The sequence below is a fragment of the Equus caballus genome, chromosome 7 (genome assembly GCF_041296265.1).
Source record: "Equus caballus isolate H_3958 breed thoroughbred chromosome 7, TB-T2T, whole genome shotgun sequence".
Lineage (NCBI taxonomy): Eukaryota > Metazoa > Chordata > Mammalia > Perissodactyla > Equidae > Equus > Equus caballus.
In genome coordinates, this window is record NC_091690.1 from 83,573,080 (window position 1) to 83,598,749 (window position 25,670).

The window sequence follows — 25,670 nt, forward strand, 5'->3', positions numbered from 1 at the left end:
CCCCCTGGTACCCGAGTGGACAAGGCCTGCCCAGTGGGCAGGGAGGCAGCTGGCAGCCATGGACTATGGCTTTTTCCAGCTGGCATCTCTGGGTTTGGAATTTGAGCACAATCACTCTAACTGACCACAGCACAGCATTAGGAATTTTGTGTTGCTTCCGGTGGTGGAGGTGGAACGAGGTCAGTGTGGATACAATACAGGGATTTTATGTCTGTGTGTGTAAGAATTAGCTGGGAGAGCAATTTTTTTTCAGTAAAAAATAGGGATTTAACAAAAGTACCAATAAGTCGTGTGTCGCTTAGTGACAAGGATGTGTTCTGAGAAATGCGTCATTAGGCGATTTCATCATTGTGCAAACATCATAGAGTGTACTTATGCAAACCTAGATGCTTTAGCCTACTACAGACCTAGGCTGTATGGGACTAATCCTGGACCACCATCGTGTATGCAGTCCGTCGTTGACCGAAACGTTGTTATGTGGCACATGATTGTATCTGGTGCCCACTCCCAGACCAATTAAATGAGAATCTCCAGGGGTTGGGCCCAGTCTTAGGGTGTTTTCTAAGGTGATTTCAGTGTGCAGCTAGAATTGATAACCAGGGCTGTACAGGTTTTGACATGCTGGGTCTGGGTTGAGGCCCAAGACTGTGTGTTAAGAGGCTGTCAGCTGCTTCTGATGCAGGTGCTGGAAAGGTAACACTTGAGGTTAGTTTGGAATCTGACTCGAGGTGGCACCTGGTGCCCCTTTTGTCCTGTCCTCGTGGGGATCCCTCACACTGGGGCTCTATGAGAGGGCCACAGTTGGGAAGGAAGCTTGATTTTTCTTCTCCCCCAGTTCCCCCCGGTGGTTGTGACGGGGCATGTGCTCCGAGAGCTAAAGCAAGTGTCTGCTGGTGGCGAGGGCCTAAGCAGGCCCTGGAGAGCCAGAGCCAAGTCTGACCTGCAGCTGGGGGGACTGGAACCGCCTATCGCCCTGCCTCCCACCTGCCAGGGAGCACAAGCCCTGTCCGGGGTGCTGCGGCGGCTACAGCAGGTGGAGGACAAGATTCTCCAGGTGAAAGCCTTGCTCTTTGCCCTGCCTCTGCCCGTGTCTGGGTGCCTTCCTCTCCCCTGCCTCCTTCCTGCCCAGGGGGGTTCCTGCTATGGCTCTTCACCCCTGTCTCGGTCCTGCCTTGCGTGGTGAATGAGACTAGCCGACCCCACTGCCTCCCTGCCTCTCTCAATCTCTCTCTCTCTCTCTCGGAGGTGACCATCACAGTCTGTCACTGTCTCTTTTTCTCTCCTTCCTCGCCTGGACTGCAGAAGAGGGCTCAGAACTTGGCCAACAGGGAATTTCACAAAAAGAACATTAAGGAGAAGGCGGCGCATCTCGCCTCCATGTTTGGACACGGGGATTTCCCACAGGTAAACACTGGGCGCTTGGAGCCCCGGGGCCCAGGTGTTGAACATCCAGTGAGGTGATGGGGAGTCGGTCTCTGGAGCTTCATTTCCTCCTTCCTCCTCGTTTTATAGAATGAGGCGCTGTTCACTTTTCAAGCCACTAGAGAATTCGAACTGGTTTCTAAAAAAGACCAAAATGAGATCATTCAAAATGAGTAAATAAATCACAGTGCGGGGAAAAACAAGGCAGAAAAGTAGGCTCAGATCGAAGGAAAATGTTACTGAACAGAACACATGCTGTTAGATCCCAGACAGCTTCTGAGTCGGCTCTGAGCCACCTAAGGGTCAATGAAAAGAGGGAAAGCTGATCAGTTGCAAGAATCGCACCACAGTGCCTTTAAAGTGAGAGCAAACTAGTTGCTCCTGACGTTTTCGGGCACAATGGAGCAGTCTCCCTGTGGCCCTGATCAGGGAGACGCTGAACACGGACGTCAACCGCCTGCTGTAACCTGCGCTCTGCTTTCCCAAAGGCAGCATGGAGCCAAGAATGGCTTTGCCTTAAAATAGGAAGCACGGCCCCCTCCAAGCCAAGTTCTTATTTAGAAACTTGCTGATGAGAAGAGCGTGTGCTCGCGAGGAGGTGAAAGGGTTGATAGTGCGTTCCCGTGGTGTGGGGGGGTGTGTGTGTGTGTAAGGTTCTCCCTGCCTTGCGGCAGCTTGGTCTCTAGAACCTCCCTCCTCTGCTGCTTTCACTCCGTCTCCTCCAGACCTGTGTCCTCTGCTACTGGGCAGAGTCATCGACATGGGAAGGATGCTTTGCATTTAGTTCATTTTTAGGGCTCCGCATGGCTGCCGGAAGACGGGCACAGTTGTCTGCAGCTGCAGAGGCCCTGCTGGGGCCGTCTGCCCAAAGTAGCCCAAGATTCTCCTTTCCTAAGCTTGCAGCTGCTCCTTGCCACTGAGCTCGGGAGCGAGGGCTTCAGGAGTCAGCGCTGGTGTCTGCAGCACCCTTCGGCAGCACCAGGATGGATCTGCTCCGGCTATTTTGGAGTGACAAGGGAGCTGGGATAGGTGTAGCAGAATGCAGTGTAGTCAGGAGCTGGACAGTCCTGCTGGGCTCCAAAGATAGAGGCTTCTGTTTTGTCCTGAGCCTCAGGCCTGGATGTCTTCTCCTCTCCTTGAATGCGTAGGCAAGGGGCTGCGTCATCGAGGCGAGCATCTCTGAGAGTTTCCCCGGGGATAATCGTAGTCTCCTCTTTCTGTTCTGTGCAGAATAAACTCCTCTCTAAAGGCCTGTCTCGTCCTCCTCCTCCTCCATCTCCTCCCTCCTGCCTTCCGTCTCCTGATCCAGCTGCTACTTCCTCTCCATCGACTGTTGACTCTGTTTCTCCTGCCAGAAAGGTAGTTGTCCTGAGCAATTAGCTGCCCCCACTCCCTGCATGTTCTGAGAGGTTCTCGGCTCTGCTTGACCTGCACAGACAAATATCTGAAGCTTGGCTTGGCTGGGATGAGAATCCATAAGGTACTTTACAACAGTCCTGGATTTGCTTTTGTTTCTGTGTTGGAGCAAGCAACATAGTGGAACAGGCAGTGTGCAAAAACTTGTGTGACACTGCTCTCTCGTCCAGCAAGCGTTCATTGGGCACCCACCTTATGCCAACCATGGTGCCAGATGCTGAGAAGACAAACGGGGGAGGTACAGTTCCCTTATGACAGTTTAGATGGAAATAGCACATTCGCATAGAAATAAGGAACATTTTTACTATATGAAATTGCCGATATTTGGCTGTTTTTAACCTAACAAAATGGCAGTTTCACATGGTGAACCTGATGCAATACTATCCATTGGTTCTAGGAGAGGTGTACAGGGCAAGGTAAAGGGGAGAAGCCTGGAAGAATTCACAGAGTGGGTGATAGGGGAGCCGAGTGTTGAAGGTTTCCTGGGAGGATTTGCTAGAGAGAAGTCAGGGGCAGGGGCTAGCATGTGCAAAGACAGGCAGACAACTTGCATGAATGGAAAGATAGGATTCCAGTGCAACTTGATTTGGGGATAAAAGTATTTATGAAAGGGTGGAGAATGAGGGTGAATGTCAGCCCACTCTTTCCATGTTAGGAAATTTCTATCCTCTTAGAAAGAGCTGCTGAAGGATGCACTCTGTGTTCTAGAAGGATGACTCAGTTAGCTGTGCAGAGTTTGGCTCAGAACGGGAGAGGGAGTAGGGAGCCAACTTTGGTTAAGTAGATAGTGAAGTGCATGATGAACAATTATTAAAGTTGGGTTCTAGGGCACTTTTGGTGTTTTCCACTTGTCTTCCTGTTTACCTAATGTGCTGAGACAATGCCAGGCTGGGGTGGGAGGGGGCAGTCTCCTGGGGAGCTTGGCCTCTGGAATGGATGAGCCTAAAAATGGATGCGAGACCTACTTCTTTAGCTAGTACTCAGAGGAGTAGGTTCAGAGCCTCCTCCCCACAGACTGCTCCTCTGAATGCATTCAGCCTGTCTAGCTCCCACCAGGACTCTGCTCGGCATGCAGCGCTGAATGTCCTCATTAGGGTTACTGCTCACGTGCTTCCATGCTGTTAGGTTCATGCACAAACCAGCAACCTGCTGGTGCATTAATGGAAAATTAGGAGCTGCCTCTTGGTGTATAGCTGGGAGTCCCAGCCCTACTGACCCCCACTGCTGTGGGAGAAGGGTGCAGTAGGGTCTCCCAGAAAGGAGCAAGGACTCTTATCAGCTCCACCCCCTCCAAGGTCCTCAACCTGGGTATTGATCCTCCTTGGAAGGTGGCAGGAGAAGACTCAGAGAAACACAAACACTCCCAATGTTTGACTCCACTGCAAATAGCCATGGCTGAGATAGATGGCCAGCATCTTGTTCCAGGTCAGCCATTGGTCAACTGTTTGACCTTAAGTCTCCTGACCTATTTGGACCCCATTTTCTCATCAACAGGGCCCTTGGCGGCTTCTCCACTGGGCTCTTTAAACCAACGTCACTCAGTAAGCCAATGAGTGAGCCTTCATTCGTTCAACAAATATTTGTTGAAGGTCAGCTTGGCGTCAGACCTGTCAGGCTTTTGGGAGAGGCATCAATGATCAGGAGTCACGTTCCTGCCCTGATGAGGCTTACAACCTAGTAGAGGGAAATAAACAATCAACAATAATATGATATATAAGTAAGTTATATCATATATCAGAAGACAATACTCCCTATGGAAAAATCAGAATGAGTAGCAGGGACCAGGTGTGCTGGGGAAGGGTAGCAATTTTCAATGGGGTGGCAGGGCGGTTCCTCCTGGGAAAGAGCATTGAGCAGGAGCAGAGTCACAGATGGGGAAACAAAGGTACAGAGAGGAGACTAGTGCCCAGGCTCCTGTCTGCAGCCCAGTTTCTCTCCTCTGGACCGTGGGGGCCAAGCACGAATGGAGTTCTCAGAGGGGCCAGCCCAGAGGCTGTGCCCATGGAGAGCCCCACACTCAGGTACAAGGAGGGCTGCAAATGGGCAGGCTTTGAGATGGCCAGTCCCACGTCCTCGAGCCCTCACCTCTACAGCTTTGTTCCTTGTTTCTCCCAGGTTGTGGCAGAATAATCACCCCTCTTTTTTCTTATCCCGTCTTCTGAGCCAGCCTTGACCATCAGCTGACGGTGTAATGGGGCTATGTTAAAAGCCTCTGGTTTAAGAATTACAGGCTGATGTGCCTTTCACAGTTGGCTGGGAAGGATTGGGGAGAGGGCAGGTCATTTACCCTCTCTGTGCTTTGGTTTCTCCATTTGTGGAAAGGACCCAAGTTGGACTCGACACCCACAGAGCCCTGCAGATCTCACTCTGAAGCCATTGTAGGCACTTAGGGGTGGAGTGAACGGTGAATTTCCAGTTTCAAACAGTCTTAGAAAGGATATTGTCAGCTGCATTGCCCCCCAGCCCCCCAACTTTCCTCCCTCTCCTGGGCCCCACCCCACCATTGATTCAACACTGGGCTTTGCACATGCAGAATCTGGCAGAGTGACGGCCTCCTCTGAGGTGAGAATTGGCTGCCCCTTAAAGTAGGTGACAGCTTGGTGACAAAGAGCTTCGTGCAGTCCTTGTGGAGCTCAGGGAGCCTTCCCCTCGAGAGAACCTGGGCCTTAAAGCTTCTTCCCAGCAGACTATGGGCTGCTCTGATTGCCCAGTGACCCAGGTTGGCCTCCATTCAGGGGAGCCCGAGGAAGAAAAATGCACTTGGAGACTGACAGTCCTTGGCAACCTCCTGGCAGGCAGTGCATCTCTGTTCCTGCCCTGGAGCCCTGCACCCTAATTCTGAGGATCCAGGGATAATCACCTTCTCATGGGAATAGACTCAGACAAATTTGTCACAACAAGCGTGTGTTACTCGCAGGGATGCAAGCTCAGGTCCCCAACTCTGAGAGATGTGGCCAGGGCTCTGCCTTCAGACTGCACTTGCCTGCCCCTCGGATTGACGTTCCCTTAGGATTCAGAGTGGTGCTGCTGGGTTTTTGGCCAGAACAGTCATGGGGAGTCTTGAGGACTTCTTATTTAGGGCCCAGATTCTTACCTTGGAGTTTTGTCTTTCAAGACCTCAGGCTATGGGATGGTGTTCAGTCTTGTGTCCCCAGCACCTTTCGGCTCATCCATTCCATCAAACCAGCCCTCCTGTAGAGGTCTCAGCCCTGTATCAACCATTAGTTAACTTCTTTCTTAAAGAAGGGAAGCCACTAGTGATTTGGCCTCTGACGTGGCTGCCAGCCATTTGTCAAGGTGGTGAGTTCTTGCAAGAACAAGATGGCGGCTGAGTGTTTGCACAGCTGAACCTCGCTGGGCTGGGGACTGTGGGTTCCTCCTCCTTGGTTAGAAGAGCAATGTGCATTGCAAAAGGAGCTTTCTCTACCCTTGGGGGTGTTTGTTTTAAAACTGGATTTGCAGGGTTTACTCTAGAGATTTGCATATTCGAGGGAAGCTGAGCAGTCTTAGTTGAGCAATCTGCCTTTGTTTTATCTGATGCAAGGATGGATCTCAAGGCCGCCTCCAACCTCATTGTCCTTCTGTCTGTCCCAGGGATGGAGCTTGGCAGCCCCTTGGAGGTCTCCTGTGTGCATCCTAGCCTGGGGGATTTAATTTGCACAGTACTGGAGTGCCTCAGGGAGACAGGGCACTATGGGGAGAAGGGTATGGGCTCGGAGTCACACTTGGGCTCAGAGTACCGATTGCTCACCCTGAGAACTCAGACAAGTTAGGGGACCTTGCAGCACCTTAGTTTCCTACCTATAGATTGGAGATGACAGCAGCTACTCCTGAAGGAGATGGGAATAATGCAATGAACTAGCGTACATAAAATGCCAGAAGTATCCAGTAAATGTGCTCTTTCCCCAGTGGAGGAGAATTCTAGAAGAAAGCTCATGTACCTAAATGCATGTTGATTCCTCTCTTTCTAAAGGCAAAGAAGTCCCCTTCAGATTTCCAGTTCTATCCCAGCCACTTAGGAACAGTGTGGCCTCGGGTGAGTTAGAGCCCCCTGGACCTCAGCTGGCCGATCTGCGAAGGGGTATCATAAGACCCACCTCGCAGGGCCGTGAGGTTCTACACGTATGATCAGCAGGACAGCATCTGGCAACAGGGGACAAAGGCGCAGAGCTGGATACCTATTGGGAGGTCACAGCCGCAGAGGCTCTGAGCGTATCATTTCCGGACCCCCTCAAACAGGGGGTTCCAGTCCTTGCCCTCCCTTTCCTTGCCCTGGGCATATAGCTGAGGACTCTGGTCGACCAGCCTGTCTTCTGATGTTTGTCATCCAGGGTCTCCTCAGTGAGGAATGTCGTTGCCCAAGTAGGCCCAGGAGAACGCCTCTGACCCTACTTGTCAAAACCTCCCCATCTCATGAGCCCTCAGCTCTAAGGCCCTGGGAGCTCTATTCTCCCTGCTCCCAGAGCCATGTGGGCTTTGTGATGCTCACAGCAAGCCAGGCGGCCACAGGTGGCCCAGCTATGGATATGAGCAAGCTGGACGCCTGGTATTCTTGGCTGAGCTCCAGGCCCCAGGGGAGGGTTACCATTGTTTGGACACAAATGGGCCCAGGAGTCTGCATCCTCCCTCATTCAGAGCATCACCCCTGGACCAGGACTGCAGAGCTGAGTAAGACAGGGTCATGACATCAGGGGGCGCAAACTCAAGGGGAGATGGGCCAGCTCGGAGCAGGGTGAGAAAGACTCCAACATCCAGGCAGGGACCGTCATATTCTGAGTCTAGAGTGACAGGATCGCCTCAGGAGTGCCATCTTCTGCACCCTTTGACAACAGTGCTTGGGGCAACAGTGATGTCACCGTGTTTGAGTCTAGGGTGACTTGGGAGACAAGCCAGTATGCTCAGCCTGGGTGGGTGCATTGTTTTTACTCGTGCGGAGGAGGGAACCCAAGCTCCCAGCAGTCCCCCAAGTGAAGGCCATCCAAGAGAGGAGAAGAGTCCCAGAATATGGAAATGCGAAGCTGCCCCAGTGGTGGTGCCGTGGACTCATTAACTCTCTGCCAAGTGCTTCTTGAGAGCCCAGCACCATGGGAGGCACGGCCCAGATTCTTTGATGACTCTCTTTTGCAGCCCTGGGGGGATAGTGGGGGTCTACCCATTTTACAGATGAGGAAGCTGAGGCTCACAGAAGGGAAGTGGTGTATGTGAGGTTAATCTAATGTAATGTGAGATGATGGCCCACCTGAAATGTCCAACCATTCCAGCTTGCTCTAGTTAATTAGCTGAAAAATAATTAAGATTCAAGAGGGAAGAAAAGTAGTGAGAAATACCCCAATTCTTCAAAATTATGAGAATATTGAAAGACACATAAAGGGTTCCCAAAGCAGACCCCTGGCCCTCCAAAATTACCAATTCTTAAAAAACTAGTGACTGGGATGGGATCATTTTTGGTCAGCTCATCAGATTGCCCAACTTTGCATTTAGACAAACTGTTCCCGGGCAAATGGCAAGCTTTCCTCTGGACCAGCCCTTCCCGGACCAGACGTGGCTTGCCTTTCAGTGCATGAACCTCCCTGTTGAGAATCTGTGCATCTTGCCCCGAGGTCAATACCAGGATGAGTTTTCCGGAAATTTCTCTGTGAGTTGAGCATCTCTTTCTTTCCCAGGATCCAGAAAGCCTGGAAATTTCCCAGTCGGTTAGAGCTGTGCTGCTCATAGGCAGGTACCGTCTGTGACCCAATGAGCACAGCAAGTGAGCCGAGCCTTTGACGCTTGTAGAGCATTTTGACATTGCCACACATCCAAGTGTGTGATCATATTTCTAGTATTTCATTTTTCTTGTATCTGCAAGTATCAGGCCACAAGGGATTTAAAAAGAAAAAGCAAAATCTCATCATTCACCACTGATAGTTTGAGGAGCACTGAGCTAGCACAGGTCCAGTTGGTCGTGTCCTCACTCTCACAGAGCCAGCTAGGCAGCCTGCTGTCAGGAAACAGAAGATAACCTGTGATCCCAGGGCAGCGCCACCTTCACACTGGTCTTTGGGGTGGGCTTCAAGGGCCCCCTCTCCCCTCTTGAGACAAATGCTCCATCACCTGGTCCCCTGTGCCCTCTCTAGGGAGTCCTGGTTCACCTCTGGGTCTAGGTGATTCTGGAATGGTTTCCATCAGGTTGGGCAGGGCACGTCGGAGAGCCAATACTGCTTTTCCTAAGGGTGCTTTCATTTCATAATTCTTAAGAAAGCCACAGTGACCGTGTGGGGATTTCACAGTCAGCTGGGAGAAAGGAACCTTTTTGGCCCACAATGAAAGACCAGGTGTGGTCTTCATTCTGGATCGCCTGGCCAGGTGACCTGGACAATGTCCTGTGCTGGTAGAAAAACTGAGCAGGCCCGCAACTGCACAGACGTGTTTTGGCGACACCCCCTGGCAGCCTTGCAGCCCTCTGCATGCTCCTGTCATTGATCCGTCAGTCAGGATTGCACGGAAACTTCAGCGACACAAGTGCTTATTAGCTAAGTGGTTAATAAGGTCTCAGTAGGGACTTGTATTTAAAGCCCCAGAAAGTACAGCCTTGATCTCTGCTAACTCAGGGGAGGCAATAATTGCACGTGGGTATCATGGCATCAGCGTGCTGCCTTTCTGGGAGAGTACCAGGAAGCCAGTTCACACACCGGGCCAGTGCAGACAGCCACACAGGGGCAGTGTGGCCAGGAATGTAGTTCTGACCTCCCCTGCCTTCCCTCCCTCTTTATTTCCATGTAAACCCAGGAAGGACTTGGTATTCTAGAGCCCCTCTCTGAGGGGCCTGTGTTGGGGGCCCCAGCAGGGGATGGAACATCAGGCCAACAATGGCTTATTGTCCCGAGCCAGTGCACCCGAACAGTTCTTGGAAGCAGGAGCCAAGTTTCTTGGCATTTGTGAAATCCTGAAAGTGGCAGAGAGTGTGTTTGGAGGCAGAATCCTCATCTCTCCCAGGCTGGGCCAGCTTGAGAGGTGGGGGGAGGTGGGAACTGGCCTGGCAGACGCTGCTCCTGGCAAGGGACAGGCTTTGTAAAGTCTGAGGAGGTCCCATCTGTCTGAGTCGTGGGACCAGACCTGCCCCCAGCAAGCCAGCAGCTGCATTCTCTGCAATCCCCAAGAGCCCCTCCCATGGTTGGAGTGACTGTCCCCAAGTTGCTGTAAGTGTTGGCTTCCTTAACAAGAAAGAGAGCGTGCGTTTCGGGGGCTGGTCCTTCTCCCCAGCCCACTTGCCCTCTCTCCCCCTCTTCATCCCCCCGTAGTTCCCGTGCTCTTGCTGGAATCCGACAGGTTGGCCTCAGGCTCTGAGGGTGGGCACAGCCCCCGGGGGTGGGGACATCCCCAAACTCCTGCTGGGACGTGAGGCTTTCACGGCAGGTCACATGTGGCCTCTCGAGAGCAGTCCTGGGTTGAGATCGAGGGCGTTCCTTCGCCCACACACGAGTCACTGTTACTTGTCCTCTGGGTGGCTATCAGCCTGTGCCCGAGGGCCTCCAGCCGAACTCTCTGCTGTCTCTGCCCGCATCTCCCAGTGCTGTATTCAGAGGCTGGGGAGGGCCTGGAGCCCCTTTCCCTCCAGGGCCTTGGGGTCAGGAAGAGTGTTCACAGAATCTCACACTGTGCATGTTTGCCTCCCTGGAGGAGAGACTGCAGGCCCTGGGGTGGCCTTTCAGAGCTGGTGGGGAAAGGGGAGCAAGTTGGGGTTGGCTGGGGAGTGTATGTGTGATTGCGCTGTGTCTGCTTAGGCTGTCACCTCCCACCCCTTCCTCGCTCCATGATGCGTTGATGGGGATCCAGGCTCTCGTGGGTAGGCACGGGCCATCACTCCCTCAGGAGCACGGGCACCCGAAGCCCGTCAGGCCGTGATCCCCGGGCCACGTGGAGCTGACCTGCCCAGCACCAGCTCTGAGGCCGTCTGGAGCCTGCAGCAGAGGCCCCATCCTGCTCCCTCCTGTCTCCTAGTCTAGTCACTGCATTTTCTGGCAAGGTGCTCTGTGGTCGTGGCCTGGAGGGACTGGGATCAGACACAGCCATCCCTCCCTAGGGAGATGGGGCAGGCTGGGGCTGCTGAATTCAGAGGAAGAAGGGAGGGAGGAGTCAAGTCCATCTTGGCCCAGCCCTGCTAAGTGCCAGGTGCTCTGGCTCATGTCTTCATAACTCAGTGCTCACCACAAACCCGTGAGGCAGGCACGATTATCCCATTTTACTGTGCAGGACGCTGAGCTCAGAAGCTGAGAGCTTGGTGCTCGGGCTCAGACCCGCTTCCTGGTGGAGTGGGGTCTCTGGGGGCCCCATGCTCACCAAGCGGCAGCCCCGGCCACCCCCTTGCAGGGGGAGGGGCCTCTGCAGGAGGCGGCAGGCAGCTGTCTGTCTGCGAGGTCTTGATCCTCAGCTCTCTATCTCCTTTGCTCGCTTCTCTCCCTCTGGGCTTTTGGAGGCAATGGGTCACACAGGTGCCATATAGGCCCTTTTGGTGGTTACAGGGCCCGAGCAGCCCAAGTTGTCCCAGCCCCTGATGAGAGAGGCCATGTGAGGGCACCCAGGCTGGGGGTCAGGAGACCCGAGTAGACTCCTGAATCTGGCATTTCTCTGCTGAGCAGCCTTGGCTAGATCCCTTCCTCTCTCTGGGATTCGTTCACCACCCTGTGAAAAGAGAAGTTCGTGAACTCCTGAAGGCCCTGCGCCCCCAGTGGATGGAACTCTACGAGTCACTGGCTCGCCCAGGGCCGCGGGGTTCCGTTTCTTTCCTTTGCTCGGGCTGTTGGGTGCTGTCTGTCTGTGGGTGTGGAGCCATCTCCTGCATCCAGCTGCTTGTCTTTTCTTTCTGGGTGCTAACTGCCTCTCTTTTATCTCTGTCTCCTCTGCCTCTGCTCTTGGGTAGTTGACGGTAGGGAGAGTGTCCAGCGGAATAGGGGCTGCAGCTGAAGTCCTGGTCAATCTGTACATGAATGATCACAGACCTAAGACCCAGGCCACCTCTCCAGACCTGGTAAGGACGCACACCCCTCGGCCTTCTCCCGTAGACACCAGCTCTGGCCTCCCAAGGAGGGTGCACAGAGTGCAGAGAGGATGGCTGGGCCCTCCTGGGGCTCCCCTTCTCGGGGGACAAGAGGGACTAGGAATGGGCTGGTCAGAGTAGAGGTTAGCGTTTTTCTTTGCAGACAGACCTCCCTCAGCTCCCTTCTGGGTCATTTCACAAGGCAGGGTGACTTCCCTGCTGTCCGAGCTCTGGAGAACTCAGGCAAAAGGCCAGGCGAGGCCATCCACATAGTTGGGCATCCTTACCATCAGTTTACTGTCCAGCCTGAGCAGCCCTTTGGTATTGGATTGAGAATTCAGTAATAGAGGAAACATCCCTTTCCTCTGAATTCTCTTTCTCCAAATAAGGCCACTCACTGCCATCACCAGCGATTTGTATTGACAATTCTTTGGGTTTCCTTTTGGCACATTCCCCTGGAGTCATCCTGGTGCCCCCCTGTCCCGGCCCTCGCCCTCCCTGCTGGCATTTAGGAATTTGATTGACAGCCTCTCCCTTTTCTGCAGTTCTCTGAGCAGTTTTGATGCCACATGCTTTCCTTGCCTGACGTAAGTCACTGCAGGGGGGCAAAGATGTGTGAAACCTTTTTTCAGCGACCTCACTCTAGACTCAGACAACATGTAACCCTTGGGACAGATTCCTGGAGACAGCGTCCCTGAGCGGGCACGTTCGAGGGGTGCCCACTCCATCAGACCGGGCAACATTGCCCCCACTGGAAACCAGAACAACCAGCCTGGGGGAGGCCCCCCCGGGCCGCCTTGTTGCTGGCCGGCCTGCCCCGGAGTGCACTTACATCAGCGCCTGCAGGGTTGAGGTCTGGTGGGAGGGCATCTTCCTACCCTCAGTCACTCTTTGCTGTGCTGCCTGCAGTGACAAAAGCAACAAATAGGAGCCCACGAGGTCCCCGTGATTCGGGTCAGAATCTACAAGCCCGGGCCTCACCTTTAAGGATGCAGTGCAAGCCCTAATGTGCTGCTCTTCTCTCCCGCTGCCCTGTGCCCCCAGGAATCTATTCGAAAGGTGTTTCCCCTGAACCTGGGTGGCAGCGACACCTGTTACTTCTGCAAGAAGCGTGTGTACGTGATGGAGCGGCTGAGCGCAGAGGGCCACTTCTTCCACCGGGAGTGTTTCCGCTGCAGTGTCTGCGCCACCACCTTGCGCCTGGCCGCCTATGCCTTCGACGTTGATGAAGGTAACCCTCAGGGGCCAGGAGTGGCACTGGTCTCTGGCCTGGGCTCCCATCCTTCTGGAGGCTCTGGGACGCCCAGCACCTCCAGGTGGTACAGTGTCATCAGGAAAGCTGCTCAGGGAGCTGGGAGCTAGAGAGAGAGGCCGCCTGTGCGGGGCAGGGGGTCCTGAGGAAAGAGGAAGGCGGCAGCACCTGGGTGTGCCAGCACTGGTGAGGACCTACTGTGTGCCGTGTGCTTTATGTATGTCTTCTTGTTCAGTCTCACCACCTTTTGTGGTGTCTGTGTGGTCAAGAAAGTCAAACCAGATAACCTATGTAACATGCTCGGCACAGACCTGGCATGTAATAAGGCTTCCATAAATGATGACATCTTAATGTTGTTATTTATAAAGTGTGCATTATTAAAAAAACATAATAATAACATCTCTCCTGATAAATGGCCTACGAGAGATGATCGATGAAGGAGCTGCGCCCACTGGAATGAGTGGTTATTTTCTGACTTTCAGCGCTTGCTCTTCACACTGTCATATATAATGAGAAGCAGTCCAGCACAGTCTTGTGACTCCACCCCCTCAAACTCAACAGCCTGGGTTCAAATCCAGACCGTACCACTTACCACCATATAACCTTGGGCCTGTCACCTGACCTCTTGGTGCCTGAGTTTCCTCATCTGTGAAATGAGGAGAGTAACAGTGCTTAGCCCAAAAGGTTGTTGTGAGGATTGGTGAGTTAAATCACCGGAAGTATTTAGAATCATGCCTGATATATTGTGGGTCCTTCATCAGATTTTCCTATTGTTATCATTATTCCCGTCACTCTTGTTACTGTTGAAACAATGAGCAAAGAAGGCTTTTCTGGAAGGCGCCCAATGGTCCTGGGCAGTGGCCAGTGGCCCAGTGTGTACCTCGCCGGGGTCTTTTCCTCCCCATCACTGTGGCCATCTGTTCTGAGCCTTTCCCACCCCCAGGGGTCCCAGAAAGGAAGAGGAGCTAGAAACAGTGTTGCTATTCAGATCTGTCCATTTCGCTGCCTGGCAACTGGCCTGGGGAAGAGACTTGGCCTCCATGTGCTTTGGGGATTATCTGAGGGTTTCAGCCCCCTCCCCCGGAGCACCCGCCTTGCTGCGGCCTGCCTCCGAAGCAGCAAAGGGTCCTGCTGGCTGCCACTTCTTTAAGGCAGGTGACAGGAACCATTTCCTAAGTTTGAGCTGTCCTGGCCTTGTTATAGGCATTTTCTGACCTAGACAACGGTAGGCACTTGGCTTATGTCTGCTATGGCTCTGGTGTACAAGAGAAAAACCTGTGTGCGTGTGTGTATGTATTTATTTTTCACAGGCAAGTTTTTCTGCAAGCCTCATTTCATTCACTGTAAAACCAATAACCAGCAACGGAAGAGACGGGCAGACTTGAAGCAACAAAGAGAGGTATGTTTTGTCTCGAAAGTGCTGGTGAAACAGGGAAGGCCTCCAGACAGGAGAAGGCTTTCAAGGATTCCTCCACGTTAGGCCAACATGTGTAGCCTTGGAGGGATTGAGGCCCACAGCTGAAGAAGAGAGTCTCTACTCCCTGATGTGAGGGTCCCTTTGCCTCAGTCTGTTCAGCCAGCCTCTGGGACTATCCCCTTCCAGATGCCAGCTCCCCGGTGACTGGCTCTGCTGCTGCTTATGAGAAGCCCAAGAGCTTTCCCTGTCCCATGCCACGTGTCTCCCCTGTGCCTGGAGTGCATGAGACCATAGGGGCCTATTTGCAAGGATGCCACGGATAGGGCCAACCCTCTGCGGTGTCCACTTCTCTTCCCCAGCCTCTTGGATGTCAGCAAAGTGTCTGGCTTGCTGAGTTTATGGCTGGCTTGTGACAGCACCCCCTCTGGCAGCACTTAGCAAATACCTCTCTGCCCTGATTAATCACTCACCACCAGCTCAGACCAGCAACTTAAAGCTTTTTTCTGATTGTGCAAGTCATATAGACTCAGTGTAGAAAAATGGGTAAATAAATGAAAGTATATAACAAAGGAAAGTTAAATCACCCCACGTCACTCTATCCTGAGAAAACCGTAATTAAAATTTTGTAACATTTCCTTCCAGATGTTTTCCTCTCTAAATGTATTTTACCCTAGTTGGAATCCTATTGCTACAGTTTTATATCCTTCATTTTTCACTAGTAACATATCAAGAACAGTTTCCCATGACATTAAAATTCTTTTGGAGTATAATTTTTTTTTTTAAAGATTGGCACCTGAGCTACATCTGTTGCCAATCTTCTTCCTTTTTTTTTTTTTTCTTCTTCTCCCCAAAGCCCTCCAGTACATAGTTGTATATTCTAGTTGTATGTCTTTCTAGTTGTGGCATGTGGGACGCCGCCTCAGCATGGCCTGATGAGAGGTGCCATGTCCGTGCCCAGGATCCAAACCAGTGAAACCCGGGGCCTCCAAGGCGGAGGGTAGAAGCTTAACCACTTGGTCACAGCACCAGGCCCTGGAGTATAATTTTTTTTTTTGAGGAAGATTAGTCCTGAGCTAACATCTGCTGCCAATCCTTCTGTTTTTGCTGAGGAAGACTGGCCCTGAGCTCACATCTGTGCCCCTTTTCCTCCTCTACTTTATGTGTGGGATGCCTGCCACAGCATGGCTTCCCAAGCGGTGCCATGTCGCACCTGGGATCTGAACTGGCGAACCCTGGGCCGCCGAAGCAGAACATGCAAACTCTACCACTGCGCCACCGGGCTGGTCCCTGGAGTATAATTTTTGATGCCTGTAAAAGATAGTTGATAATTGGTTTGAGTCCCATATTGTTGGATGTTCATGTTGTTTAATACTTGTACAGTGAAAATCTTTGTATGCGTATCTTCATCCATAGTTCAGATTCTTTACTTACCATATATCATCAGAAATAGGATTGCTGAGTCAAAGGGCATGTGTGTTTTGAGGGCTTGTGAACTTTATGGTCAAGTTGCCCTCTAGAAAAGTTGTGCCCATGTTTAGCCCCTGTTCAGCAATGCATGAGGCTGAGATTATTTTGGGGGTTAGTTGCAAAACACAGGGCCTTCTAAGTTCCATTTTTATTGGCTGCCTCCGTCTGCTTTGTTGGAGGAGTCCTCTGTGAGAGTCACGGCCTCATTGCCCTCCCTTTGATCTCTTTCTCAGGAGGAGGGGATATGGAAAGAGCCAGAAGCCCCTCGGCGAGACACTCCCATGGAAAGTTCTTGCGCAGCCGCGGCCATCGGCACGCCCGCAGGCAGCCCCCCAGGTATCACCCATTCCTTCTTTAGGAAGGCGCTAAGCTGGCCTCTCCAGCTGTCGCGGGGCCTGCTTCAGCTTCCCCGGAGTCTGCTTAACTGGATGCAGGGACTTCTGCGCGCCGCCGGCCTGCATCTCAGGGACAATGCTTACAACTACTGCTACACGTACGAGCTCCTGAGCCTCGGGCTGCCCCTCCTCTGGGTGTTCTCCGAGGTCCTGGCTTCCATGTTCCAGGAGTCCGAGGAGACGCTCGAGAGCATCCGCGACTGGGTGCTCGGGTGCCTCCCGGTCAAGCTCTACTGAAGTGCTGGCCTCCCAAAATGCCTTAACATTTCAGGGTAGAGGGCGGTGTGCTCCTAGTTAGCGAAGGTGCTGGCCAGGACGCCTAGCATTCTTGAACCACTTAGCTCAAAGCCAAAGAGTCCATGTTGGCCACCCGCGCCTCCGTCGTCAGGGTGAGCATTTGCTCGTGGCGCAGGGGCCAGCACGACATGAAGGATGTTTTTTATAGCTTTGTACTTCTTTTATACCAAAGCGAGCCATATTTCTAGGTTTACATTTCAATTTTTAGCTTTTATAAGCCAAGAGAAAGCCTTTTTTTCTGAGTGTCAGTTTTTCTAAACACGTTTGAGGTTTATAACTGGTATTACAAACCCCTTCCACGTGGCAGTCGGTTACAATAGTCACTGCCTGCAATGTTAGTGATTTGGGCTTTTATATAAATGGAAGTGAGTGTGCCATCTCCTGACCAGTGCCTTTCAATTTATGTACCCAGATGCCACTTGTCGACAGGGGGCAGTTTGTTGCAACGTGAAAGCCTAATCATTTTAGGAGAAAGAATTAGAAGGACAAAATAGAGTTAAACCTACAAAAGCACGTGGCAGTGTGTAGTCGGCTGTTATCTGTCCTCCTGGATGAAGGAGACTGTTTTGCTCTCTTGTTTGGATGTAAAATAGCAGCTTGAAGGTTTTGTCGCCCCATACCAAAGCACAGTCAAATGACATAGAACCGCAAGGTTTTAAGCAGATTGCTTCACTTCCCACTAACGAGCACTGTGGCGAGGGCTGGCCGGCCCCTCACCGTGCAGGGCTCTGTCAAGCTGACGCAATGCTAAGGAGGAGCTATGTCAGCTGGTGGCATTGACCAGGAGCTATGAACCCTGGGGCTCCCTGTCAGGTCCCCAGCCCAGGCTGCAGTCTGAGCCAAGGCCACTCAGGGTCCATGATGGTCAGGCTGAGGGGAGCATCTGCCCTCTCACATCACGTCCTTTGGGACTGAGGGCATTTGTCAGCACCTCAGGGCATTATTTCTGGGAAGCGTGGCCTGCCCAGTGAGCATTGCTACAGACTTCCTGGCTGCCTAGCCATTCGGCTACCATGCATATTTGGTCAAAACAGTCAGAAACCGTTTATTTTCACACTGTCCTAGCAAAGGAATGTGTCTGACCTCCAGGGGAAAGCTGCCCTGGGTCTGGATTGGCAGGGAGGCTGGAAGTGGAAGTTGTGTATCAACTGATGCCAAAGAAATATGCCCTATTAAGGGCAAAAACAGGCCTCGGGCCCACCTGCATTCTTCACTCTGGGCATCCGGAGGAGGCCTCAGCTCGCCCCAGTCCGCTCTGCCGCCTGGATCTGCACAGCTGTGGGGTTTGGTTGAACAAGGGGGAGGCTGACAGAGACAGACCTGCTACCGTGCTCAGTGTATCTAGAGTTGCCAGGCTGGAGACAGCTCCATGCACTTGTTACACTAGAGATAGCCTCCAGAGTAAGGAAGGAGGGATCCTGGTGTGAGTTAGGAGCCAGAACTCTTGAGGGCTTTGAGATGACAAGTTTCTGTTGGGTGGGCATTTCTGTAGACATTTCTCTGAAGTCCTTGGGTCGAACAGGGGCATGGCTGTGGCCGGGTCCATGGGAATGGGTGCCTCTGACCTTGTTGGAACTGTTCTCAATCTGATGACTTGCATTGTGTTTTACCAAATTTTTGCTGAGGTTTTAATGTTCAGCATGGTGGGAGGAGCCCTTGATTCATTTTATGTTTGATTCTAGAAAGTAAATTCTCGAGGTCATAATGCGAACACATGACAGCCGCGTCATTGTTATTCTCATCAGCTGACGGTGGGCTGAGATGCTTTGTGGAATGCTCTGCGAAGCCAGAGTTAGTCTCTGAGAATGTCACTCATGGCTAGGAGGAGACTAGGTTGAATTCCTCTGGGGGGACGGGGTATGCCTGTCGGAAGCCTGAGATGTTTGTATGTTCTGAGACTGAACCTTCCTGGTGGGCAGCACCAAGGGTGGATCCAGGGTGGACGCCTCTCAGCATCCACAGCATGTTCCAGAATGAGTATGAGGCCCTAGAGTAAATTGGGTCAGAGGGTCTTGGGGGGTGGGGGTCCTGAGGCCACGTGCACTCTCAGTGGAGGACAGTGGAGCGTTTGGCATATGCAAACCACACATGTCCCCTCTCGTAGATAGGTAGCTGGTCACTACCAGAAAGGTTCACCTGTCCTATGCAACAATGACTTGTTTAAGGGGAGTTTCCCTCTTTTTTTTTAATGCTGGCCTTATTTTCAACTCCTGTGCTTTCTCATGTTGTCAGTTGTTTCTTTTTGTCCCCCAGACTAAATTCTCTTCTCTGTCTCTCTTCCCAACCTTGCACTGTGGCCGTCAGTTCATTTCAACCTTCCAGTGCTACACCCACTTCTTGGCTGACACACTTCTGCTCTGAGGTGACTGGTTTTCTTGCCGATTTTCAGAGTGGTACTAAGCCCTAACCCGCTTCCCGCCCCGTCCTCCCCGCCGTGGTACTGGTGTGCTAACTGCGAGTGTCTTGCATACTAATGGCCTCATTCCGTGGCATGGTCGGTTAACAACGTGGGGTGGTGTCCAGCTTGAAAGCTGTTCCTGAGTCCACTCACTCCTGAGCCGGCAGCCTGGTCCACACAGGTGCATGCCCCGCCTCCCCTCTGTTCCCTGTGCGGCCTGCGTGCATGCTTTTCCAGTTGCATTTACGAAGCCGCTTACCCTCCTGGGAGGGTTAACCCTGACTGTGAGACAGTACTGTAGAGAGGGCTCTGTCACCTGTGAAGAGAACTCCTTTGTCTAGCAACCTCTGAAAAAGCACATGCATACAAGCATCTTCTTAAATTGCTTCTATCAGAAAGACCATTGATGTTATTGATCAAAACCATAGGTGACTCTTTTTACAGGATTTAAAAAAAATACTCACAGGCTTTATCACAAGCTTGACCCACCCTCTATTTTGAACACATGATCACAATTTTCCAAGCAAATCCTTTCTCTCCCGTAAGCTGTACTTTAGATCCGAGGATTTTGCTGTGCTTCTTTTGATCTCTCTTGGCTCGTAAAGCCCCAGATGATGCAGAAGCTTCATCTAGAGCAATCATCATCACAGGCCAGGGATGGCTTTGGGAAATGACTCAGTTCAGCCCCAGGCCTGGAACAGCCAGTTTCAATGGCCCCATGGCTCTGCTCAAAACGCATTTTCCCACTGACTCATTATCTGGAGCAGGAGGACGTTCAGAGTCCTTTCAGAGTCCATGCCAAGTACAGTGGAGCTGCTGTGGGCCAGGCCTCGTGGTCTCAGGCTGCAGGGGGTGTCTGTCCTGCATGAGGCCCAGAGCCATGCTGACCTCTCGGCCTGCCTGTACAGCCCTGCATGCTGCATTGCTCACTGCATTGGTGCAGATCCTAGCCAGTACGAAGTCATTGCTCTTGTCTTATCTTCTCTTGCAGAGTCTCCCTCCCTTTATAGAATGTCAACCAAAGAATGCCCTCCTCCCCTGTCAGCCTCCTCTTTAGCTAGCCTCCCCCATCTCGTTGTAATGCATGTTTGTGACCTTTGGGAGCCATTTACAGTGCCACACGGAACCCTGTATTTTGCACATGGCAAACAATGTTTAGCTTTATTTATGGTATTTGATGCTGTAAATGAAAATAAATACGGTTCTTTATAAAGCCTGTTGTTTCCTCTCTTCTTTGCCGTGGGAGGGGTCAGTCTTCCCTAAACTGCTGGCGGGACTTGCACTTGCGGTGACATGGGACTCTGGGGCTGCGCTGGGCACTCTGAAAGGAAATATTACCCAGGGGTAATATTTGGAAATGTCACCAATGCACCTGGGCCAGGCTTTGGGGTCTCTTTCTTGAAAACTCCTGGTACTTTTCTGCTCTAGATGCTGGGCGTAGCTGAAGGAGGGTCTGGTCGGCGTCACCTCAGCTGTTAAGACAGTCTGTTCCTAACAGCTACTTGCACCCTTCTCCCCCTCCATCCAAGCCACGGACCTGTAGGAGCTCTTTACTTAGGTTCCTGTATAGCAAAGGTTGCTCTTGCAAGTTTTATGTTTGTCCTGCTGAGTGATGGGTGAAAGGTAAGGAGGAAGGACCAGGACATGGGTTTCAGGATGGCATGAACATGGCAGGTGTGCTCATCCAGATGGCAAACCATTTGTGATCCTAAGAGGCCTCTCCTGCTCCCAAAGGTTCTGGTCACTCAGTCTTAGGCTGCAAGCCTCTGCCCACAGGGCCAATCTGAGGACAGCACCCATGGCAGGCTCTCACCCAACTCCAGGCTGTCCCCAAGGGAAACATTTGGAGTCTGACTTGGCTGGTCTGAACAGGACCAAAGAAGGCTGCCTCCTTCCTCAGCCTCCCTAGTGGGGGATGCCTGCCATTGCCAGGCTGGATGTCGCTGGGCTTTTGATGCTGGTATGAAAACTCATCTGTGAACTTCATGAGGGCCCTTGCACCTCCAAAGGGCATTTCTGTGGCTCTGGGCCTCTAAGCCAGCTGCTGGCAGCTGGATCTGCCTTCAGAACTGCCTGGGGTCATGACTAAGGGTCTGTACTCTTACTCAGGTGGGCGACCCTTTCCCTTCCATGAAAGGAAGGGTGTTAGGGACTGAAGTCAGGAGCTGGATTGGGCAAGTGACTCCTTCCTTTGTTCATTCATCTGTTCCAGTATTTGTTGAACGCCTCCCATGCCCTAGGCATGTTCTAGGTCCTAAGGATGCAGCAGTGAACCACACAGGGTCCCTCCCTACCCTGCATCTTGGAATGCATGTACCTCAGTGTTGTGTACTAGACATGATCAGTTTTGTTTATGCGTGCATGCACTTACTTGTTGGTACATGCACTCATTTGTTCACTCAACTGATATTTATTGAGCATCCACGGTGTGCTGGGAATAGAGCAGGGAATAAAACAGACAAAAGTCCTCGCTCTCATGGAGCTTATAGTTTGGTTTTGATTTTTTGATCTGAAGTTGGGTTAAAGCGACATTTTCCAAAGTTTGGCAATGGAACGCTGGCTCCAAGAGGTGCTTTGTGAATAAAGGGCTCCACCGTGACAAAGTTTGAAAGACGTTTTATGCTAACCATACCAGTCCTCCCAGAACCTCAGATCCGCAAGATTCAAGAGCATGTTAAAGTCTCTGAGGAGTCCTCCAGGAAAGAAGCGTCATTAACTTTGTTCAAGCGGCCTTTCCCATACCTATTTGAAGTGGGGTTTTTGCTTGTTTTGGAGGAGATTTTCATTTGCATATTACACTTTACATAAGTGTTGGGTAGAATATTCTTTAATCCAGTGTTTCTGGATTAAAGACTTAACATCAAAAAAGCAAAATAATAGAATTAAATATTAAATAGAATTAAGTATTGATTAGGTCATGGGTGGTAATTTTCTAAGCTTTAAACCCTCTGTGGAAAAAATTACAGGGGAAAACCTGACACAAATCTGACTAGATTCGCTTTTAAAAATTAACATGTAACAGTAAAAATGAAAATATTCAATAGGCAGTCAGACTGGGGAAAAATTTGAATTTGATGTGATATTTAAAAAGTTCATATAGGGGTGCCGGCCCCATGGCCACGTGGGTAGGTTTGTGTGCTCTGCTTTAGCAGCCCGAGATTTGCTGGTTCGGATCCTGGGTGCAGACCTACACACCACTCATCAAGCTATGCTGTGGCAGCATCCGACATGGAAAAGCTAGAATGACTTACAACTAGGATATACAACTAGGTACTGGGGGTTTGGAGGGAAAAACAAAAGAGGAGGATTGGCAACAGATGTTAGCTCAGGGCGAATCTTTAAAAAAAAAAAGGTTTATGCAAAGGAAGTGTTCCCAGGCACCTTGCACAGTGTAGGTGATCAGTGGAAATTTGTCAGTTAAAGACCCAATGATAAATGGGCAAAGCCTGTGCATAGGCAGTTCAAATTCAAGCAAATTTGAAAAGAAACCACTAAAAAAGAAAAAAGCAAGCATTCACAAAAATGTTCTTACTTGGCTTTCAAAGGAATGTAAATTAATTGTGCTGTTCCCACTGAATTAGTAAAGGAAAAAGGGAAATCGATTGTAAGAAAAAATATGGACTTAATCACTAGTATTGAGGAAGAAGTAAATGGGGACAATCTCATCTGGAAGGCAATATGGCAACAATTATTAAGCTCCATAAAAGGCCCTGACCTCCTGGCCCAGTAATCCTACCCCGGGGAACTGATCCTAAAGAAATAATCCAGCAAAGAAACAAATTTCCGTGCAACCTGAATATTAAGTGGAGTAAGTGGGACAAGCACGGTGGGTGGGCTGTTTGCCTTTATATCAATGAAGTCATTCACTTTTACAGCTTTTTCTTTAATTCCTTAAAGAAGTGACTGCTTCTTTTACTGCCCCAGGGCCAGCTGTTACTGCCTGAGCTTTTCCTCTGTGCCAGGCACGGGGCCAGCACGTTCCGTGTGCAACCTCGTTAGCTCTTCACCCCCTCGTGGCAACCTTGAGGATGGTACTGATATTGCAGAAGCTCACTGACACTAGAGAGGTGGCTTGGAGCAGCATCTTCAACCATCAAGGAGCAGAGAGTCACCCAGGCGCAGGCCAGGGTCAGGTGCTGCCCTCAGGAGAGCCATGGCACGTGGGAGGAGCCCTGGACTTGACCAGGGACCCGGCTCTGACTCCAGCCCTTCAAACCAACTCCCTGACATTGAGCCCCCTGTGAACTGGGGCTAAGGACGCCTCTGGCGTAGGGTTCTGTGAATGGGTGAGCGTGCCCGGTACAGCACTGAGGGCAACAAGAACTCTCTTGCTGAGTTCTAGACAACACCTTCCTGGTCTTGTGCACCAGGGAAGGCCCTGAGGGAGACCTTTGGCCATTCTAGATCAGCTGGGGCCCAGAGTGCCTGACGGGACATCTTCAGGTTGAGGACTAAACAGGTCTCAATTCACACCAAGTGGCAACATCTGTTTTTCTCTAGTTTTCTGATCCCCAGCTCTCTTGAAGGTAACTGGTCACCTCCCTTCAGACACGCCCCCCTCCTAAGCTCTGGAGCCCCCTGATCTCCTGCCACTGGCCAGCAGGACTTTAGTCTTGCTTTAGTGAATGCCTGAGTCTCAGCAAAGAGGGAGTGTGGAGTCCAGCTCGGTCTCCAACTCCCTGCTCAACATCTCCACTTAGATGTCCGCCCAGCATCTCTAACTCCTGATCGTCTCCTGAAACAGACTCCACCTTGGGCTGAGCCATGGCTGGAAGCAGGAGTTCCGTTCTTCTTGTTGCTCACCCCAATGCCTTGGAGTCATTCTTGACTCCTCTTTCTCTTGGCCCTGCCTCCGCACTACCGCCCAGCCACTGTCAGCTCTCCCTGGGTCACTGCAGTGGCCTCCGATGGGGTCTCCCTGCTTCTGCCTTGCTCCACTCGCCTATTTTCAACACGACAGCTGGAGTCATCCTTTTGGAACTTAAGTCTGGTTTCTTTTCTGCTCTAAACTCTCCAAAGGCTTCCCAGTTCACTCAGAGTAAAAGCCAAAGGCGCCCACTGGCTTCAGATGGCCCTGTCTGTTCTGGCCCCTGGTGCTCTGACCTGCTGCTTCTCACACACTGTCCCCAGCCACACTGGCCTCCTCAAACATCAGGCATGCTCTGCCTTGGAGCCTTTGCACTGGCTGTTCCCTCTGCCAGAAATGCCCTTCCCTGGTATCCATATGGCTGACCCTATCCTTTATTCAAGTCTTTGTTCCCATGTCTTCCCTCCCTCTTTAATCCTGCACCTTACACCCAGCTCTCCTGATCCCCTTACCCTGCTAGATGGTTTTTCCATAGCATTTGTCACCTCCAACCATGTTATGTGATTCACTGATTGATTGTGTATATTGTTTGTTTGTTTGTTTTCCCTCTTGCTAGAACATAAGCATCTTGAAGGCAGGCATCTCTGTTTCATTTGAACACTCAATAAACACATGCTTGGCACATAGTGGCCCTAGGTAAATAGTTGAGGGATAAATAAAGGAATGCCGGGCCCTGCCTTCCAGCATGGACTGCTGACTGGGAAGCCTGCAGCCATCTTCGGCTGGAGACGGCCTTGCTGGCATCAGTTCAGTTCAGGAGGGAGAACCTGGAAGAGAATTGTGACCTTGTGTCCAGCGACCCCTGCGGAGCCCTCTGATGGATGGGAGAAGAGAGTTTAGGTTTTGCTTCCGCTTTGCCTCCCAAGGGGTGTGATCTTCACGTAGCCTCTTAGCAGAGCTGTGTGGCCCTTAGGGCTTGGAGGGCCTCTCAGGGATCAAGCCCAAGGGGGGCAGCAGAGAGCAGTTCCAGTGGGATACCCTTGGGCATCAATGCCCAGGCCACTGGGTCACACACATCCTCTCCCACCCCTGGGGTCCTGACACAGGAGTCCAGGTGGCAGATTTGAGACAAGAGGTGGGGTGGGGAATGCTCCCTCCACCACAGCCCAGGCTTCGGGGGGTGAGGCCCCCACGCCAAGGCACGTGGTTGACTCAACTTGCCTTTAACTTCATGAATTTAGTCACCCTGCAAGTGCCTGTAATTGAGACCAAAAAAGGGCAGGCAGCAGGGGAACCAGGGGTGACCCCTCCCTCCCAAGAAGCTGACTCCTCACACTGTGGGGGCCTAGAAGTGCCTGGAAGATCAAATATCCTCCCACCCCAACCCATTCCAGGCCCAGCCAGGCCAGAGGTGTCCCCTGGCTGTGGGGACTCCATTGGGGACTTGCAGCAGTGCCCACACTCCCATCTGCCCTGAGGCGAGCTGAGCGCAGAGGCCTGCCCAGCGCTGGGATGTCTGCTGCCCCGGCCATGGGGCCTGCGCACGAGGGAAGGACTGTGGACCCCGAGGCCACTTCCCTTCCCGCTTCACTGGTTGCTGGGGGGCCCCCTTCCCAGAAACTTAGAGTTCTCCCCAACCACTTTGTTCAGAGAAACTTGGATGTGGGTCCTGGCTGTGCCCAAAGCTGGAGGCTCAGAGCTAGTCCAACACAAGACCTATTTGTGGCAGGAGAAGGAGGAAGAAAAGACAGTCCAAGGACTGAGGCCCAAAACCTGCTGCTGT

The 25,670-nt window shown here is 51.8% G+C and overlaps 1 protein-coding gene across 16 annotated transcripts in view; it reads left to right on the plus strand.

Moving 5' to 3' along the window:
* The window catches only part of MICAL2 (microtubule associated monooxygenase, calponin and LIM domain containing 2), a 223,567-nt gene that overhangs the window by 123,015 nt on the left and 74,882 nt on the right, over window positions 1-25,670 (plus strand). For 7 of the 16 annotated variants that reach the window (XR_011441129.1, XR_011441130.1, XM_070274780.1 and 4 more), the window contains 3 exons: window positions 12,899-13,085; window positions 14,417-14,505; window positions 16,224-16,326. Coding sequence is in view for 13 of the 16 variants with exons in the window: in XM_070274780.1 (XP_070130881.1) it covers window positions 12,899-13,085; window positions 14,417-14,505; window positions 16,224-16,326 (379 nt within the window). In the remaining 3 variants the exon portion in view is untranslated. Of the gene's footprint in view, window positions 1-835; window positions 1,055-1,302; window positions 1,405-2,652; window positions 2,782-11,737; window positions 11,846-12,898; window positions 13,086-14,416; window positions 14,506-16,223; window positions 16,327-18,986; window positions 19,045-20,071; window positions 20,294-25,670 lie in introns of those variants that run through there. The other 9 variants (XM_070274785.1, XM_023646061.2, XM_070274786.1 and 6 more) reach the window with 3 other exon arrangements.